The sequence below is a fragment of the Chamaea fasciata genome, unplaced genomic scaffold, assembly GCF_029207755.1.
Source record: "Chamaea fasciata isolate MVZ Bird 193981 ecotype frontalis unplaced genomic scaffold, bChaFas1.0.hap1 SCAF_9, whole genome shotgun sequence".
NCBI lineage: Eukaryota > Metazoa > Chordata > Aves > Passeriformes > Sylviidae > Chamaea > Chamaea fasciata.
In genome coordinates, this window is record NW_027094094.1 from 11,693,390 (window position 1) to 11,713,084 (window position 19,695).

Sequence of the window (19,695 nt, forward strand, 5' to 3'; positions counted from 1 at the left end):
AGAAAGCAGATTCCCAGGCTTATGTTAGCTACACATAACAGCCCCACACAAACTCTGCCCCGGTTTGTGCCCAAGTTAGTTAATGCAGCCATAGCTTGTATATCTGCACTCACAGCACAATTACTGTATTACCTAGGTAATTAATCCATAGATAATCATAGGCTGAATGTGGTTTGTTTCCTCATTATCACACCTTCCAGCTGCAAGCATTATAGTCATTATGTTGCAGATTGGAAAAGCAAGGCTGGGGTGCTGAGGAGTTAATTGTTTGGGCCCATTTTAGTAGTCACTGATGGAGCTAATGAAAAAAAAATCCATTTCTCATGCCCATTGGTCTTTTCACAAACCAGAGTGCCTGATAATGTTTCTAAAATGTCAGTTATTCAATCATTTTCTAGCAGTAATAATTTTATGTGTGGCTAATTAACCACATCCTTTTCATTCTCAAGAGTACCTTACTTGTTTGACAGCAGAAATTTTTTGTCAGTGACAAAGTATTTGTTTTCCAAACTGGATCTTGAACATCAGTCCCAATCACATCCAGACTATGGCTTCAATGTTTTTTACCTGTTTAATGGATTTGATTTTCTTTTATTCTCCTTAATGAAGGAACTGGCAAGAAAATATCCTCCTGTGCAGTGAGTCTCAGCCCGGGCTAACAGGAACCTCTCTGAGTTTTAACCCCATGAATTGGCAGCAGCTGTGTTTTGTTGCTGAGAGCTCCGTTACCATCTGGTGCATTGAAAGGAGCAAGGACGAGCATCACCTTACACGACAGTGAGTGGAACACCCCCCAGGCTAAGAGCAACATCTACAAGTGTATTTTAATAACAAAGACTAGTAACACACATCTATTTGCAAAGGATTTAGTCCCACTTAGTTCACCTAGCAATTTGCAGTCAGTAATTGCTAAATCACGACCACTATAAATCTGTCTAGTCAATCAAGTGAATTAAATTTATGATTTCATTTCTTGGTACTCACATGACCAGATGATGCACACCATGAAGTTAATACTAATCAGCTGCTTTGGCAGCCTTGATCAAAAGCTGTGTGACTGAATAAAAATAGTGCCTGGACTGCTTTTCTGTAAATGGCTACGTTGAGCATTGCTTTTGTAGCTATGAAACCATCAAATTTGGATCAATTTGTTCCTAGTAAGCATAGTTAAACAATGTCTTGTTGTAATCACAAATTGTACCAAAAGCAGTATGAGTTTGCAATGTGATTTCCAACTTCTGTGTCTAATTTACGGGTCCAGAGAGCATGGCTCTGTCAATGCAATTCACTGAGCACAGCAAAACTAGAATTTATTTATGCCAAAATGTTTTTTGAGTTTGGTATAAAAGTAGCACGTATCACTCAAGTTGGAGTCGTCGACGTATAAAATGACGTTGTCCATGCTTTGAGGTGGCGGCTACTCTACCATTCCCAACTGTGTTTAATCTCATTAACTATTAATGTCATCAACATATTACCACTTACACAGTTATGCTAATGAAAGTATAAACAAGGCCTTAATTTGTGATCTGAAAAAAGTACCAAAGGGTTTTGTGCCTTTTGGCATTACAGAATGCCTGTGTAAATACATGGGCATACTCACTTTTCCTCCATTACTTTTGCAGAAATAAAGCCCATTTTGAAAACAGCTTCTCTGTTTTGTATCAGCATTTACTGTTCGTATTTCTTCTCCTCAGACTGCGTCTTTTGCCTTTTCACAGCCCTGTGGAACTCCCTGATCGTTACGGGGCTGTGAGTCCTTGTGAGGATTTGTTTTTCCCACCTTCTCGTAATGATGATCCATACTATGGCCCTGATTTGCCAGTTTCAGCCATTGCTGGACTGAAAGGAGATGAAGCAGAAACTTTTGTGGTAGTTACTGATTTTTTTCCTTTTTACTATTCTAAGTCTTTATACTTTCTATACAAATAGGTGTTAATAAATTCGTCATTCTAATGCTTATTAAATAGGTACAACTCAATAAGTGGATCTGTTACCTCAACAATATTTTTGAAATCCATTTTGCCAGGAGACTGAGAAGGCTGCTGCATAGTGCAGTACAGAGTTGAGATGTCTGACACAGGCCCTAGCACAGTCATGTATCTGTTCAGTGGAGGTTTGAATCTGTGTCCCAGAAGCAGTATGAAGTGTGTCAGCATTTAACTGTGCCCAAGCTAAAATGACCTGCTGAAAACTTGAAAACTTATTCCCATGTTAAACTGATAGTAACCCTAATGTTTCCTTACTTCCCTTTGGGATTGCTTTCTTTCTGATGTTGAAAATGTTACAAGCTATGGAAACATTGAAGCCTTTTTTCCAGACAGCAACCCCTGCTTCTGAAATACATTCCCATACCACTGCAAGTGCTGGACCTTGCCATTTGTCTCACTTGTATTTGATTATTTACTTTTTATCCTCCCTTGAGATGTCTCTTTTTAGATGATGCCTCATTTTTTTTGAAATTGATAATATATGCTCATCTGGGGCCTTGCCGTTTTCTTCTCACTTACTGCCTCTTAGGTTATGTGCAGATGATGAACTCGGCAAAACCCACTTTGTTCTTTATTCTGTGGCGTGAATTACAATAACTAGTGGAGAAAAAAGCAATTCCTGTATTAGGTCTGTGAGACTTAATAGAATTTGTCCTTGAATTGATGCCATTCTGTTCAGCAGTAGTAGGTTCTTATGCTTGAACTTGCAGAACCATGTTGTGAACTTTTCCACATGGAAAAGTTTGTGCTTTCAGCCATGCTAGATATATGTACTAGAGATCTCTATAGGGTCTTTGCATTCCCAGCTGCATTGCCTTCAGAAAAACCTAGATTTCTTTTTAACACCTTCTAGGTGATTATGTTCTCCTTATCCATGGTAATATTTCTGGAGTAAGAGTAACTGGTTCTAATAGTCTTCATTGAAGATTTCCTTTTCTTTCAAATTATACAGGAAATATTTTGATAGTTATTTACTCTCCAGTTTTCTTAGATGGGTGTATTTTGGTTGTCAGTACTGGTGGGCAATGAAGAACAAGTTATTTAGAAATAAAATGGTTTTTTTCAGAATTACATGCTCTTGTTCCTTTTGTGGTGGTGGTGGTATGTTGTTTCCTGTGTACTAAACTGTGAGGTTCTACATTCACAGTTTAACACTGGGAGGCAATGAATCTGTTTCTGGCATGTTTTCACCTTGCTCCACGATATGGTAGCTGAGAAATTATTTTTTTTAGGACTTGAATTTATTGTGCCTTACAGCACTAATTTTCTTTTCCATGCATGCCTGTGCATATAAACTCCATCTCTAACCGAGCAGAAAAACTGAGCACTCTTAGATCTTCTAAGCCCTGACACTGAAGGGAAATCACATGCTTATGTCCTGTCAAATTAAGCACCTCTTTCCACCACCCCAACAGTGAAAAGCAAGCCCATTGCCGGTCTGCTGCTTTGCTTCTTGGAAGGGTGTCGGTGTCCCCTACTCCAGAACCACGTACGGAGGCTGGCCATGTACCCGAGTGTAACCACAGCGGGGCAGCAGAGGGAAAGGAATTGAAATATCCTACAGCTTCCCATCCTTTTCTTTCTTGCATGCGATTTGTCTAGATCAGAGTTTTCTAAATGTGCTTTACCACAGAATCACAACTATGCTGGGTTGGAAGGGCTCCACAAGGATCATCGAAGTCCAGCTCCTGGCCCTGCACAGGACCGTCCCCAGGAGTCACACCATGGGCCTGAGACTGTCCAAACCCTTCTCGAACTCTGTCAGGCTGGTGCTGTGCCCACTGCCCTGGGGAGCCTCATCCAATGCCCAGCCAGCCTCTGGTGAAGAATCTTTTTCTAATGTCCAACCTGAACCTCCCCTGATACAGGCCATTCCCTTGGGTCCTGTTACTGTCACCACAGAGATCAGTGCCTGCCCCTCCTCTTCCCCTCTCAAGGAGGCTGTAACTGCAGTGAGGTCTCCCCTCAATCTCTTCTTCTCCAGGCTGAAAAGACCAAGTGACTTCAGCTGCTCCCCCTCTAGACCCTTAACTATCTTCCTAGCCCTCCTTTGGATACTCTCTAATAGATTATTATCTTTCTTATATTGCAGTGTCCAAAACTGCTCACAATATTCAAGGTGAGGCAGCACCAGTGCAGAGCAGAGTGGGACAATCAAGCCCACTTGAATCGATTTCATCTCTAGCACCAATTTTATTCCATTATCTTTTTACAAAACTTTTTGTGGCAAAGATCCATCATGATTTTTTTTTCCCTGACATGGTGCTGCTCAAAAGGCAGAGAAGTTCAAAAAAAAGACAGCATTATATTATTATTATTATTATTATTATTATTATTATTATTATTATTATGCACCACTATACCAATGCACTATCCTAGAAGCAATCTGTTGTGGGATTTACATAATCTCATTTTAGGATTAGCATATTTTATATGTAAAGATAGTCATGGCAGCAGGTACAAAGGAACATTGCAGAAATTGTGTTTACCCAGATAGCTTCTGTTTTCCAGAAGTTCAGATACGACCTTCCCAAAGATTTGTGATGTTCAAGCCTTATAAAATCAGTGAAAATGCCTATATTAGATGTTTCTCTGGGTGATGTAAAGCCCTATTTGCTGTAAATTTGTTACTGTCAGCCATATTTGATTTATAAAGTAAATATTAATATACTCTATTTCCGTAACATTTTTCCCCTGAGAAACTAAAAATGCTTTGTAAGCATAAACAGAATGTAAGTTACTTACTCAGAACCATATAATAAGGGCTTGGTATATTTTGCTAATGAAATCTAGGTACTTGGGAATCTCTGTCCTATGTTTCCGTCACAAGTCCATCTATATTTCCTCTTTTTACAGAACCTTTAGTGAGATAGCAGGTGTTTTACAGAATTATAGAACCTTCTTTTTTTTATCCATCATATTGTCTAGTGATCCTCACCACTTCTGCACACATGCATGGTGCTTTGAATCCTCTATTTTAAATGTTTTCCCAAGGTTTTCTTGTGTTTTGTCCCCCTCCTCCCTCCCTGAATTCTCTTTAATCTGGTTCTTTCTGTCATGGTGTTTTTATGACCTCTGTTACTGTTGTATCTGAACAGGCCACTCTCTGTCTTTAATAATATTTGCTGGAGAAGTTCTGTTCTTTATGTTTTATGGAGGAAAGATTTATGAGAGTTATTTTAGTGAAATGAAATTCAAGGCACATGGGAAGTCCAGGTCAGGGATATTTCTAGCACTTATTTGCAGATGACACAAAGATTGACAGAGCTGTTTTACAGAGCAATTTGGATTATACAATAAGATAAGCTAGTCAAACGAAATGTGTTTTAGTACTGCCAGGTATTCAAGAACCACATGTTCACCTTTTGGGTATAAGGTGGAAGAATATTCTTAAAAAGCAGTGTGAAAGGCATTTGTTGTGGTGAGGTCATAATAAGTAACCATTTAAATTGGGGCTTCCAGTGCCCTTCTGACATTTCAAAAACCCTCTAGGGGCTCAGTGTGTTAAATTTTATCATAATTCTATCATTAAAAGTTTGGGAAATGCCCTTGCTATGGTGGGTCAATATCTTTGTGAGGATAGGGAAGATACTAGAGGGATTTCCAAGTTAAGAGATAAAACTGTAACAGATGCAAGTGCTGGAGAATAAATCCAGATAAATGCAAATTTAAAAAATATATAGTTTTTAATTAAAAATATAATTCATCATTTAAACAAACCTGTGGAGGGAGAAGTGAGTTTTCCACCACTGTCTTCAGATACACTTTTTTGGAGAATGTTCTTTGCCAAGTTACTGGTTTCAGTGAAGGGATGACTGAATAAAACAATGCTGATGTTAAACATGATGTCAGACTCTATGAGGTAATTTTTTTTCCTTGTCTTGAAATGTATGTAACAGCTTGTACAGATATTTGTCAGTTGTTGATTGTTTATTTTCATGCTGAAGCCTAGAAATTGTATTAGGACTTCAGTGCATCCCACTGCCCACTGCTGGACTGCAACCTCAGAAATATACATGGGCTGTAAAGAAGGATATGTTTTGGCAATTGATGCTGAGCAATACAGTGTTTCTGTTCTTCAAGAAAAAGCTCCACCTGGTAAGAAATAGCTGAGTATGTTTCATTTGAGCAGGGAAGAAAGTAGATAGGTGAAAGCTTTTTGTACTTCCTTCTGTTCTTCTATTGGATACCTTACAGAAATTATAAGACTTTTTTTGAACCCTAATTTTTATTATTACAGTAAACATATAATAATGTCTTTTGAGATTCTGTGGAGGTGTTTTTAACCCCCATTTTTCTTCATGAAAAAACAAAACAAAGCAAAACAAAACAAAACTGTAAATACATCAAAATTGATGAAATTAACTCTGTTTCCAGGAGTCCAGATCTTATTAACCAACCCTACTAGATTAACATTAAACTATTGATATACCAGCTACTAATAGTCATACTAATACCAGTACTATTTTTACTATTAGTTAAGTACCAATAATTTATTTTATTTTGCATTAAGTGTTGGATAGTCTTCATTTGCTGTGTTAGATAAAGTTAGAAGTGATCTTTGAAGGCTCATGAGTCTTCAAAAAAACAAAACTGAAGCAATGTGGCTTAATAGCATTCCTTAGTGCCAGCTCTTACGTAGACTATTTTATAATTAAAACAAGGCTGCAAACACCGTCAGGCTTTACTGCAGAATGTATGAAGCACAGAGAGTGAACAGAAGATATCTTTGTCTTCAAACAAATTTATTAATTTATTCTGGAGTGGGAGGACCTCTGATTGATTGCAGCTCACCAATGTGGTTTGTGTGCCCTATCTGTATTTCCGCCTGTCTTTTTTCATGGGAACATTTAGCAGGCTATGACTGACTGAAGTTTCATGTCAAGGGCAGACCTTCATGTCCATTTCAGACCTTCTGTTTCTTGGAATCCTGAGGTGTTTCCTCTGCTAAATTCCACTACCCTTCTGTGCACATTCAGAGGGCTCCTAAATGGAGGATGCTGAGATATAGCCAGCACAAATTGTTCCTTAGGCAATCTGTACCCCATCATCCTTTGATGGGATGGAAGGTGTCAGTCCTGTGGTGCACAAGGAGTTCATACTTTGGTCAGGTCTAGGAGGAGTACTGGAATATACTTCTCCCTAACTTAGAGCTCTTTTCCTAACAAACACTGAATTAGTTGTAATAGATAATCTCCTGGTAAGCTTATTTTCTTCTGTTTACATGTAGTACATGATTTTTTAAGCTGCAGCAAGTACCCTGACTTCATTTTTGATATTTAACACCAAAATGGAAGGCTGCTTTTAAAACAATCTAACAAACCAGCATTATTTCTCTTTTTGAAACTATCAGGCTGTTAAATTTAGCAAATCAAGGGTTGGAAATCATCAAGAAATAAAAACCTGAGGTGTGACCAGAACTGTTTTTGTCAGTTGAGGAGAAGGCTACAAGAATATTTGTCATTTGGCCTTTTTCTTGGCCTGTGTGTTTGTCTTTGGGTCCTGTCCTAAAACTGTATAACAAAATGGTCTGTATTTATAGTATACTGAAACTTCTGCTTAATTTAAAACAGACTGCAATCTGTATCTATTTAGCAGAATGCTTAAGTGCATGGCCAGCTTTAGGCACATGCTGAATTCCTGATATAGTGTTGCAAACAGAATGATAAGCAGCCACAACATTTCACTTAGGCATTGTTTTCAGAGTGTCTGAATTTTCATTATAAATGTATCTAAAAAAAAATCATTGTTACAAATAGGAATATCATAACTTTGTAGTAAAAGGAAGATAAATCTGCCTCTGAACCACTCTCCATGCCAAGTCCATGTTATCTCCTTTTTACAGCTGTAAATTGAATAACAGAACTGTGCATGCTCAGTGGCATAGATGGCAGAAATGGTAGATATTGAGGAAGAATGCACATTTTTCACTTAGCATACTGAACCTGGCCTTTTGTTCAGTAGATTGGAATACAACTGACTTGTATTGCAGTATTGACCTACAAACAAGATTGACATTATAAATTGTTTTCTTTTGTGCAGAGTTCATGCAGAAAATAACAGATGTGGTGTCCTATGTTCGCAGAGAAGTGCAGAAAAAGAAAGGTATTTCTGTGTTCAAATGAAGCTAATAGATTTTTAGGCAGCACTGCTGTTGTCTGGGAGTAATAATACGTGAGTACAACTGGCACTTGTTAGGAAAACTCATACTGGCCTCTGTAAGACACATTGTTGGCAATCTTATGTGTGTTTACATGACAAAAGATTAATAGGTTTTGTGCTAAGAGACAGCCAAATTAAAAGCCTCAGGAGAAACAGTGGCAGTGGAAAAAATTCTGTTCATTCTAATTTAAATTGGAATAAGTGGTGCTAGAAGAGGATCCCTACTGCATAGTTTTAGCATTTCTTTAGAACTGCAATCACTCATCATTTATCTGAGTTAGGATTTAGTGGTTTGTCTCTAACAGTTTGTTTTGGGCACCGCAGTACTAAAAAGATAGAATGGATGAAGTTCAGCACATTTCCACAAAGGTTGTTACAGTCTTAGTACATGACATAACAAATTTGGTGTGAGAAAACTCTGTTTATTCTCTGTTTTTCTGGAGAAAAGGAAATGAGGGATTTTACTATTGCTTTAGCTATCCAATGAAAGGTTACAGAGAAGATACAACCAAAGGACACAGTTTGCATCAACAGGAATTCTGGTATATATTAGGAAATAAATATTTTCACTGTGAAGGTAATCAGACATTGGGACAAGTTGCCAAGAGAAGATATAGAATTTTCATTTTTTGGGTATGTTCAAACCTTAGCTGATATGGCTCTGGACAACATGATCCAACTTTGAAGTTGGTTCTGAGTTTGAAGTCGGCTCTGTGCTGAGCAGGAGGTTGGATTAGAGGACTTCTAGGATCCCTTCTGATCTAAATGACTCTATGATCCTTTTACTCACAAATAAATAGTAAATTATCCCAGACTTGGAGTTGCAGCACAATGTTGAAACAAATTAAATTTGATATTTTATGTTGGTTTTGTGCTTGCAGGTGGCCAACCAAGTGATCTGCAAAACAGAGTTTTACTTGCCATGGCATTTTGCAATGAGGGACTGTATGCAGCTGGACGTGTAAGGCATCCTTTATGCTTTTAACTTAGTCTGAGTGTGTGAAAATCTACATTCAAATGGGGTATATTTGCAGAGTTCATTGCAAAGACAGGAGTTAGGAAAAAGTGAGGGGCTGTAGGACTATAAAGTTCCTCTCTGGTGTTGACTATATTACTTTGTGAAGGCTTGACATAGGGGAGCAGAATGTGAAAAGATTTTCTTTCTGTACTCAAAGGAGCAATAAAAGAGGACAATCTTAGTTTTATTTAAGAATATTGTAGAGAAACAGAAAACAAGTATGGACAAAAAATAGGAAAGGAGAGAAAATGGCCAATAGAATTCCAATTGCCAAATTATTTTGTGTAAAATCTAACTCAATATCTAACCCAATCTGCCGTGGTGCATTCCTGCTTAAGTGGGGGACAAATTCTTACACTGTCTCAAAAACAGCAATATGAAGTCTAAAGCATTATCTAATGAGAGAGTCTGTTGTTATCAAACATGGACTATCAATAAGTATTGTATTGAAGAACACCTTCATGTTCAATAGATTTATTATCTCAGTTTAGAGTCCTTTTGATTTAAATATACTAAAGACAAATGACACCATTGGTGATGGGATGCAGTAAAACACTGCTGCTCTAGTGATTTTCAGATCTTGAAGTTCAGTTTGCCAGAGAGTGTAAGTGACATAGACCTCATGTATATTTGTACTTTTCTTCACAGGAGGGCATTTTAATCTTTTATCACATCAAAGATCTGCAGTATGAGATAAAAATCTGTGCTGATATCTCACAGCCCATATCCAGCCTCATATTTTCTCCTGATTACACCAGTCTGCTGCTTGTCACTGACCAGGTACAGCATTTGAGATAACAGCACTGCATAATGGGGTATTCCAGGGATTCTATATGAATGTGCTGATACTATTGGTACAAAATGTTTAATGTAATTACACAAGTCAACAAATTATATCAGAGGTGAACATAGTCCATTCTGTGTTTTTACTGAAAATTGGAAACACTTTTAATGAAGCATAGAACAATTGTCTCCAACAGATGGTGGAATATAAAGTACCTAATGTTGAGATTTCCCAACAGAAATCCTTATGTGTACAGTTGAGGACGTGTTCAGGGTCTCTCATGTGTCCAAGTCATGGATCTACTGGGCTTGATGTGTGGCTGCACAGGGAGAAAAGTGTAGCTTGGGTGTATCAGACTTATTGTGACTCTGCAGTAGGATTGTTCTCTATACAGACATGAAGTTTTGTGTTGCTGTAGAATATTTATTCATTTCTGGAGTAACATGAAATTGGGTGTGTTTAAATTATTTTATTAAAGCAAGTCTGAGAAACAAAACTTCTTGAAAATATGGTTAGCTGGAGCACTCTGAAAGGAACTGAGATCATCTTCAGCCAGTGTAATTTCATATAATCCACTAAACTCAGATGAATCCTACTAGGCACTTTTTACATCAGGTTAGAGTCAAATATAAAAGTTCAAAGAGTGAAGCTCAGAAAGATTGGAGGGGGTGGGTTAAGTCTTTCAAAGCTTCTAATAACAAGTTTCATAGCCCAGTGATGGATTATTTATCTTTCTTTGTCAGGGAACAGTCTATAGTTACAGACCTGCCCATAGTGGAGAAGCTGTCAAACTCTTGGACATATCCAGCAGTTGTTTTCTGGCAGCTGATTTTCTTACTCCAGGGAACAACTACTGCGTGGTAAGAAATTGTATTATTTCTCATATAGAATAGTGGCTCTTTTCAGGTAACCAATATGTTGCTAAGGCACAAAATGAAAAACCCTTCAGAAATCAGGATTGTTCTGATATTTGTTACAGTTGTGTAACTTCTCATTAAGGAAATAAATGGCATTCATTCAGCTATAGTCTATCAAAGGGTCAGAACTTGCCTTGGAAGGCAGGTTGGATAATTTATGTTGTATTGGTTCTGCTGCTGATTTATGTGACTTAGATTGTTGAGGAAGATAACTGAGCAAAAGATGGATTCAGTTCAGAGAACTGATGTTGTCTAACAATTACTACTGGTCTTTTCAGCCTTCTGCACAGGTTGGAACATCCTGAGAGATATCTCTGTACTGGGTCCAGGGACAAAGAAGGCCTTACTCATGGACCTGTCCATTCTTAGGAATTCCTTCCTTTTCATTGTCTTTTACTCCTGCAAAACATATATTTTAACCACCAATTCATTTACAGGCCATGAATTCTCCAGGTAGCCAGCCTAGAAAACTTGGGGTCATAGTTTATTAAGTTGGCTGAATCTCTTTGTTCACCATTAGCACAGGAATGCTAAATTTTACCCGACTGTGTATGAATAGTGTGAAGGTTGAGTGATTTCTAGCCTTACTTCTTGTAAGCGTTGCTACTTGTAATTGTGTAATTACAAAATTACCTGGATATAGGAAGAACTCAAGTATTGTTTTGCTCTCCATCATTTTTCATGTGAGAAAACATGACCTCTCCTCAAGGCCTTTCTTATGCAAATAAAATTATAAGCAGGTTGTTCTATTGCTGGCAGAATGGCAGGAGTGCTAATATTGATCAAGCTAACAAAAATTGCCCTAAATTGTCTCATTCTGCTTAAAGCTGCAGGAATGCACAAAAATTATTGAAAGTATTGCTTAAGCAGGTATACCTTGCAGCATCTGGATTGAATGAAAAGCTAAATAATCCCAAGTGAAACTAGTAACCCTTAATCTGCTATGCTCAGCGATTAGTTGAATCTATATTCTATAGGAGATCACTAATCACTTCCAGACTATTTGGTTATTTCAACCTCTTCTGACTCTGTTTTTCTCTGTTCAACAGTCTGTAACAATTTCAGGTGAAGTACAAGTTTGGTCCTTGGGAGATGGAACTTTTCTCAGCAAGCTAAACCTTGGTATTGAGGTATGTGTAAGGAGGAGCTTATATCATGACTGATACTTTAAATTTTCTATATTTTTCAATTGACAGCACAATATTCCACAGATTTGGATCAATCAATGCTGAGGAAAGCTCAGTAATGTCTTTGAGCAACCCATGGATGAGATTTAAAGATTACCTTTCAGAAAGTTCCCTTGAGCTAATCCTGTCATATGTTTATCTTGACTACAAAGCAGAGGAAACATTTCAGCCAGATGTCCTCATGATGCATCTTTAAGCTTATCTTTGTAAAAAATATCTAAATTTTTATGATATTCCTTTTTTTTTTCTTTTTAATGAGTAACAGAAAAGTTTCAAGAGTATAAAAGCTAAATGCCTTGACTGATAAGGAAAAACAGGTTTTAAGAATTGAGTTGATAAGTGTTTCAAACTGTTAATGTTTTGTCCTGATTTAAGATTCATTCAAACCCTGAAATCCAACATAGTAAAGAAAAAAATCTCTGTAACAGCTCTACACTCAACTTTGCACTCACTGTTTTATTTAGGTGAAACTTCTTTCACTTAAAATCTGGAGAGTAGATATAATAGTTGCTTTTTCTCTGGAAAGAACAGAATTAATTTTTGATGTGAAGCTACAAAGCATAGATACATCTCTAAATACTTTCCTTGTTTAAAACATGTTTTTTAGATAAACCACTTGGGGTTTCTTCTTCAAATTTTAGGGACTTTTAAATAGCAAAGGAAATTGCATCCTAACAAATAGCATCATATATAAAAATACGTTGAACTGTTAAGTATCTTCTACTTCTCAACTAGGCAACTTCTATGGCTTGCTGTCCCTCCTCCAACAGCGTTGCTGTAGGGACCCAAATAGGTCAAATCTGTTTCCTTGATGCTACCAAAGCTGAAGCTCCACGGGTTGTTCACAGAACTTTTCTTTCCAAACTTCCAGTGCTGTCTTTGCAGTAAGTATGTAGTAGGGTAGAGATAGTGTCAATTTATTGCTTGAGTAATGATATTATTTGAACAAAAAAAAATTGACATTTTAATTCTACAGATAAAAAATTAAAATATTTTAGTGGCTTTTACATTTTTGCAATATATTCTGAATTGCTTGCAAGAGGTAGTAGCAGGATTTAGATGAGAGGAATGTAATACATCTGTGTTTTAAGAAGGTTTAACTGAACACTGAAGATACTGATGTTTAAGATCCTTTCTGAAAAATCACCATTTGCAGTAATTATGCACAATTCCATCTATCTGACTTTGGAGGGTTATTTCTCACTGAATATAAATTTAAGGTTTTGCGAAGTTAAGTTTAAGCCTTTTGGTCATCTCTTTCTATATGGTGGATTTTTGTTACCATTGCTAATTATTCATTTACTTAAAGTTCTGGAGATTAGCAGTCCTCTTGTAATTAGCTCTAATGTTCTTAAAGGATTTTTTTGTTTGGTTTGGGCTTTTTGTGCGTTGGATTTCTCCCCTTTCCCCCAATTACTGAAAAATCTGAGAGTATTTTACTGTACTTTGCAAGAGATAGAAAGGATTTTGAACTGTTAAACTTTAATATAAATCTGCCTGTTATTTGAGACTCAGATGTATCCCTTTTCATAGCTCCCTAAGACAGAACTTTAAAAACAGATACAGAGAGCAACTTGTTCAAAATTAAATCAATGCAAAGATGTGTGTTTTCAAAATAATATCAAGATCTATGTAATAGTTTTATTTCTAAAATAGTGAATGTAAAAGAAATTCTGACTTAACAAAGTTGTTAATGCAGACTGCTGTGGAGTGTGATCAGCTTTAGATTGACCACCCACTCAATTAGAAACTGCAGTCAAAGCACTGGGCTTTATATCTGGCCCTAAAACTGTAAAGCCAGATGCTGAAATTTATGTTTATGCACTCAGTGAAGCCAGCAAGTTATGGGAGTGAAATTATTTGACTCTTTTTATCGTCTGTATTGACTTGATTTCTACTTGGATTTCATTTCACCAGTTATGATCAGAGTGGCCAGTTCCTCATTGCAAGAGCTACAGAAGGACACATCTTTATTCTAGATGCTCGTCCCTCAAAATTATTCCGAGTTCTGGGATATATAGGTAACAACATGTAACATTTATTACATTTTCTTTTCTCTATTTTCTGCATTTTAAGTATATTTATCAGTCAGGCTAAGCCATTCACCTTCCTTCTATTTATTTTCGTGGAGGATTAAACATATTCTTCCCATTTATTTTATAAGGCCCAGAGTTCTTTTTGGGGTTTTTTGTTTTGGAGGGTCTTGTTGGTTGGTTTTGGTTTTTTGCCTTTTTTTTTTCCCTTTGTAATTTTAGTTAGCAAATGTACCAATATTGTCTTTCTTTCCGAGTATGTATAAGTCACAGGGAAAAGAATTGATTAGATGACAAACTGATCACAGCTCCAGCACTCAAGTAATACTGGTGGCAAAGAACTAAAGAACTTTGTGAGAATTTGGACTAAAAAAAAAGTAGGTTATAATATTTGTATGTAATCTCCTGTTTCAAATTTCTACCACAGATATGTTTGGCATGGGAACTGCTGAAATAGTCAGCTTTGTTGGTTGATAGTGAGGAATAAAATATGATGAATTTTAAGTCACAAAAAAAAATTTGAAATTTGTGAATTTATTTTTCCAAAAGCATTGTTCTTAAAGATCATATCTGTGTATATAGATCTTCACCATAATTTTAAGTATAAAGGACATTATTTTATCATTTTATTTGGTTTAACAAACAGAATTATATCTCCTTAAATAACTTTTGTAGTTTCCCTGATCATATTCTTATTGTGTGGAGGGTTTGTTAGAGGGGGATTTTCCTGTGGTTTATCAGGCATTTATCAGCACACAGCCTCCAAATTGTTACAATTCAAGCTGAAGGTAAATTCAGATTTGACTATTTAATGTAAAGATAATGTGCTGGTGCTTAGGGATTTCCAGCACCCAGTGCCTCAAGGAGAGTTGAATGCTTGCAGCACTCCTGAGCTGTGCTCCCAACAGGGATCTCCTTTTGTGTCACTGGATATTTTAGTAAAAACAATGTTACTATGCTGCAGTAAGAGTTTCCATTGATGTTCCTTACCTGCTTCAGTACTGGCAGATGAAGTGCTCCATCTTTCTGTACTTTCTGACTTAAAGAATGACTTAGTTGAAGTGATGGTACTTATTAATGTAGCAGAGATCCAACAAGCAAGACTGGAGATTTTTCATCTGTCTTCAGCAATCATAACAGGTAAAAACTGAAACATATACTAACATTTTCTAGGGCAATAAGCCTAGTGTCAGATTTTCAAGTTATTTACATCTAATTTTTAAAAGGCCTTAGATTTTACAAACTTTTCAAAATGTAGTTTTGTAGTTTTCAACAAAGTTAGTATTTTCTTTCAATACTCACTAACATTGGACTTATTTTGTTCCTATTTTTAGATATATAAAATGGGGCTTTATTTTCAAAGATGCTGAAGATCTACAGTTATTGCCTTCATTTCAATTTTATATAAGGTGCCTTGTCAGTCTTAATTTCAGGTGTCCCTTTCAAACTCAAAGTAGGGAACCAAAAAGAATAAAATGCCCTTTTGAAGATGTGAACTGCAGTGTTTAGACCAATACCACCCAGGCTGTGTGTTCCTCATGGCAGAGATTCCTAAAATAAGTTCTAGATGAAGGCAGTGGTGACATGAACCTGCATGCAAAGTAATTAGCCCTGTTGACGTAATACTCAAGAAGCAGAGTAAATTAGTGTGTGTAAATAGTCACATCACTGTGGTTAAACTGTTTCTAGTACTTCTATAGAGCCAGTAGAGCTATTGCTCTGCTTCACTGCAGTGTGCTGCATCAGCACAACTCACTGAGTTGGTGTTAAATCTGAGTATCTTAATTTCCAGTCTCTCCCCTGAAAACTCACATCATGCTCACTCCTTGGTCATTTTCATAATTACATTTTAGACAAAGCACTTGTATTAATGGTAGTCATGCCTCTTCCTCCCTCTTTCTTTTGTCAATCTTTTAGATAATGATAAGTATGTGAATGAACAAGGAATATTTAATGCTAGTGACCTGAAAAAGAAGCAATATGATCTGGATTGCCCTTTGAGCTCAGCAGTCAGACTGAAGGATAACACTGTGTATGGCTACTGCACCTGTGCACCTTTCATCTGTAAATACCACCTCTCTGAAGAGGTAATTCTCTGAAGTTGCATTGGTTTTGGTGGTGGTTAAATACCAGCAAAAAAAGGCTGCAGATGTAATTAATATAGCAGGATATTATTTAAAGAAATCCTCTCTCCACTCAAAATACCTATTCAATACATACTCATAAACTTTCAGTATCCTACCACTTACTCAGAAACCTGGCAAAAATAATGTCTTTGTTCTATTATACTGGATCTTAAAATCCACACAGCTTGCAGGCACTTCACAAGTGGATTCTGTGCTTGAGCTGTGGATTTGTGCAGTCTGCTGAGTAACCTGGACATGCAGCTCCTGGGACTGAGCCAATGTGAGCCCAGGACTCTCAGATGCAAACCCAGCCCAGCCTCACAATGAAGCAGTGGGGGCTTCAGGAAGCCACTGTCACTGCCTGCTGAGGAACTGAAGCTCTCTGCAGTTCATAAGTCTCCCAAAGTTTAAGAGGCAAGGCAGGTGAAAAGGTGAATTCTAAAGGTTAGCATTCCTCCTTGACATGTCCCATCCTTTCTGAGCCAGGAAATTCAGGCTGGAATATACTGAATCCAGAGTCCTTTGCAGAGATGAGAAGCAAATCAGCAGCACAGCAATGACACTACTTCCTCAGCTCAATAATCCAACAACAGTTTAAACTGCAATGTGTGTGGTAACCCACAAACTTCTCATTAATTTTCTCCAAATGGCATAGATATCATCTGAACTGCTGCTAACCTTTTGCTTGTTTGGCAGAGTAAGTTTGGATATCCATCAGTATTTTCACCAGAAGAGGAGATTCCTAGCAAACAGTTTGGATCAGGTTTGCTCTGTTTATCACCCAATGGCCAGTGGCTGGCAGCAGCAGCCAAGGATGGTGTTTTGTTTATCTACAATACTTCTACTCTGGTAGGTGGGCATCTGGGCACAGGCTTTGTTTGATTTATGTGACAGAAGTGTGAAAATTACTTTAACTACAAATTTTCCCTCACTTGAATAGAAGGTGTTTGAAAAAAAATTATGTTGAAAATAAACTGACATAGCATTGTACTAGACAGTTGTTTTTATAATGAATGTGTATACAATCATCCAAACCACTTACTTCCTTCTTCGTTAAATCTTAGTGTAGATTATTTTGCTACTAATCTTACCTCCTGCAAAATCAATATACTTCAAACTTGTCCCATGTGTAGTCAAACCTTTTAAACTTAAAAGTTTTTATGTACTTTGTATTGCCTTTTTGGATTGACTTTTATCTAAAAATAAAAATAAAAAGAACATTTAAATGTTTTTAAAGTTTAAATAATAAAAATAATTTAAAGACATATTGCATTATAAAAATGTATTTGCTGATACTGCTTCTGTGACTCCTCTAGGATATACTTGCTCAAAAGCATTGTCAGTCATATCAAGGAGGGGGAATCAGATCCATGGTATTCTCCCTGGATGGCAATTTCATCCTAGTTAACGGTGAAAATGATTGTGCCCTGGTGTGTCTGAAATGGAAGTATGTATAAAGTGGCAGACTAATATTGATTGTGCCATTTCTTGTATCCTGATAGATTAATTCTTGCATCTACTTGTGATTCTAGACTTCATTTTTCTTAGTCTTAAAGTAAGGAGAAGAATTGGATAGAACTAAAATCATCTCTCTCATCTTTAGAGGCAACCTGGCCTGTCTAGCTCAGGAAAAGTCTTGTTCTTTGGGTCTGATTGCAGCACAACACATAAGAATATCCTCTGAGAAGAATTACCTGATACTTATTGTTCTCAAATCAGCTCTGGAAAGGGCTCTCTGGGGATGTAAGGGATGTAATCTCCTGCAATACTATTTTAACTCAGCAAAAAGAAGACAGCCCAGCTTTAATGGGAATTCTGCTGTGGCTATAGAGAGCTCTTAGCAGACATTAGGAGTAAAATACCCTTGAAAGTACAGCTTTTCTGTGGGAAAATAGATGTTCAAGTAGATCCATAGATTAAAGATGACTCTGTCAGAGCAATATTTCTAATATGGGTAATCTATCTTTCAGAATTTTTACTTCTTTGGAGAGTTCACTTAATTACGCAATTCTAGAACTCAAGCAATGCAAAAATATTGAACAGGCATTCTTAAACCACTTAATAATTGTGTTGTAAAGAATGTTTATTACTTTGTCTTTTTCCATAATATAAAAAAACCACATCAGTTCCCTTTCTGTTTACCAGGCAGACAGAGGAAACTGAAGTTGAGGAAGCTGCTCTTTACTGGCAATCTCTACTTGATATACTGAACAAGTCTACTTCAGATGAAAATTCTGTTTTAAAATCCATGGCAGAATGGAAGTCTGACCCAGAATCCACATCAAAATCACTTCCAGTAAAGAGATTTACAGTGTTTTCTTTATTTTTATGGGGGGAAAAAAAAAGTTTGACCATTATCCTAAAATTGTACATGATAAAAATTGTCCTTAATATATTCATCCTTTTGTTAAAGTGGAAGAATACCCTTGAGGATAGGCTGAATATGCTTAAATAGTAAGAGTTCTGTCAAAGAAATGGAATATTTATGGGACGATGACATTCACATCTTCAGTTTTACTTGGCTTCCTCAGCCACAGAAAACTCTGTGAAAGTCAATTTCTCCTCATGTGAAGTTATGTGTCCTTCCCAGTGTGATGTTACTGCTATACATTGTGTGTTACTAGTTGTATGTTTTTCCATTGAAATCAATCAAAATACTGATTACAGAGATTGGTCCAGTCAATCATTTGAGTCAAAAGACTTTACATAATAGCAAGGCTTTGCAGGATCAGATCTGGGGGCTGGTTAGGCAACAAAAATGTAACACCCTCTAATTTGGTGGTGGTGGTGGTGTTTCCAGTGGGAGTCCACTTTTTCTTTCATTTCCATCTTTCTTTCACTTGCTCTCTAAGTACCTGAGTTAGATGTTTATACCCTTAATATAAACATCAGGAGGCATCACTGAAATCCTTTCACGTACAGGTGACAGAAGAAGATGGAAACATCACAAATACCGATGACACGACATGGATAGGCCAGAAAACACAGAAGGTACTTTCACAGAACAAGTATCAATCAAAGCCAGAGTTTTCAAGGGTCATTAGTCACTTGGGGTACCAAAGTATTTGCTGTAAACAGATCTAGTTTCAAAAGCTTTTCTCACGTTTGGCGCTTTCTTCAACCATTGTGGTCTAGACTTTTGAAATTCTAGGCCAAGTTTATCAGGGAAGCACAATAGGAGCTCTGAAGACCAGAGGACGACTTCTACACAAGGAGTATACAAAAAAAAGCAAAGAAAAACAAGGGAAAAAAAAAGCCTGAAAATTTCACTTCTTTTAGGAAACTTAAAAGACTTTTTATACTAAATGTCTAATAGTTGTCAAGAAGATTATTACCAGAAACCAAGCAGGTTACTCAATGAAAAATAAAAACAATGAAAATTTTCAACAATGAAAAATCTAAGGATTAGAAAATTCTGGCAGTGGGCTTTATGCAGTTCAAGGTGTCTGTAGGCATTGCAGTTGTAATTATGTCTTC

At 36.9% G+C, this 19,695-nt stretch overlaps 1 protein-coding gene across 1 annotated transcript in view; it reads left to right on the forward strand.

Moving 5' to 3' along the window:
* CFAP43 (cilia and flagella associated protein 43) overlaps window positions 1-19,695 on the forward strand; it is a 42,505-nt gene that overhangs the window by 6,280 nt on the left and 16,530 nt on the right. Inside the window, exons 5-20 of the mRNA XM_066191702.1 lie at window positions 610-777; window positions 1,722-1,872; window positions 5,939-6,089; window positions 8,034-8,096; window positions 9,035-9,114; window positions 9,820-9,951; window positions 10,699-10,815; window positions 11,922-12,002; window positions 12,795-12,943; window positions 13,977-14,080; window positions 15,092-15,232; window positions 16,010-16,179; window positions 16,915-17,067; window positions 17,535-17,665; window positions 18,364-18,514; window positions 19,141-19,209. Coding sequence (XP_066047799.1) covers window positions 610-777; window positions 1,722-1,872; window positions 5,939-6,089; window positions 8,034-8,096; window positions 9,035-9,114; window positions 9,820-9,951; window positions 10,699-10,815; window positions 11,922-12,002; window positions 12,795-12,943; window positions 13,977-14,080; window positions 15,092-15,232; window positions 16,010-16,179; window positions 16,915-17,067; window positions 17,535-17,665; window positions 18,364-18,514; window positions 19,141-19,209 — 2,011 coding nt within the window. The remainder of the gene's footprint in view (window positions 1-609; window positions 778-1,721; window positions 1,873-5,938; window positions 6,090-8,033; window positions 8,097-9,034; window positions 9,115-9,819; window positions 9,952-10,698; window positions 10,816-11,921; window positions 12,003-12,794; window positions 12,944-13,976; window positions 14,081-15,091; window positions 15,233-16,009; window positions 16,180-16,914; window positions 17,068-17,534; window positions 17,666-18,363; window positions 18,515-19,140; window positions 19,210-19,695) is intronic.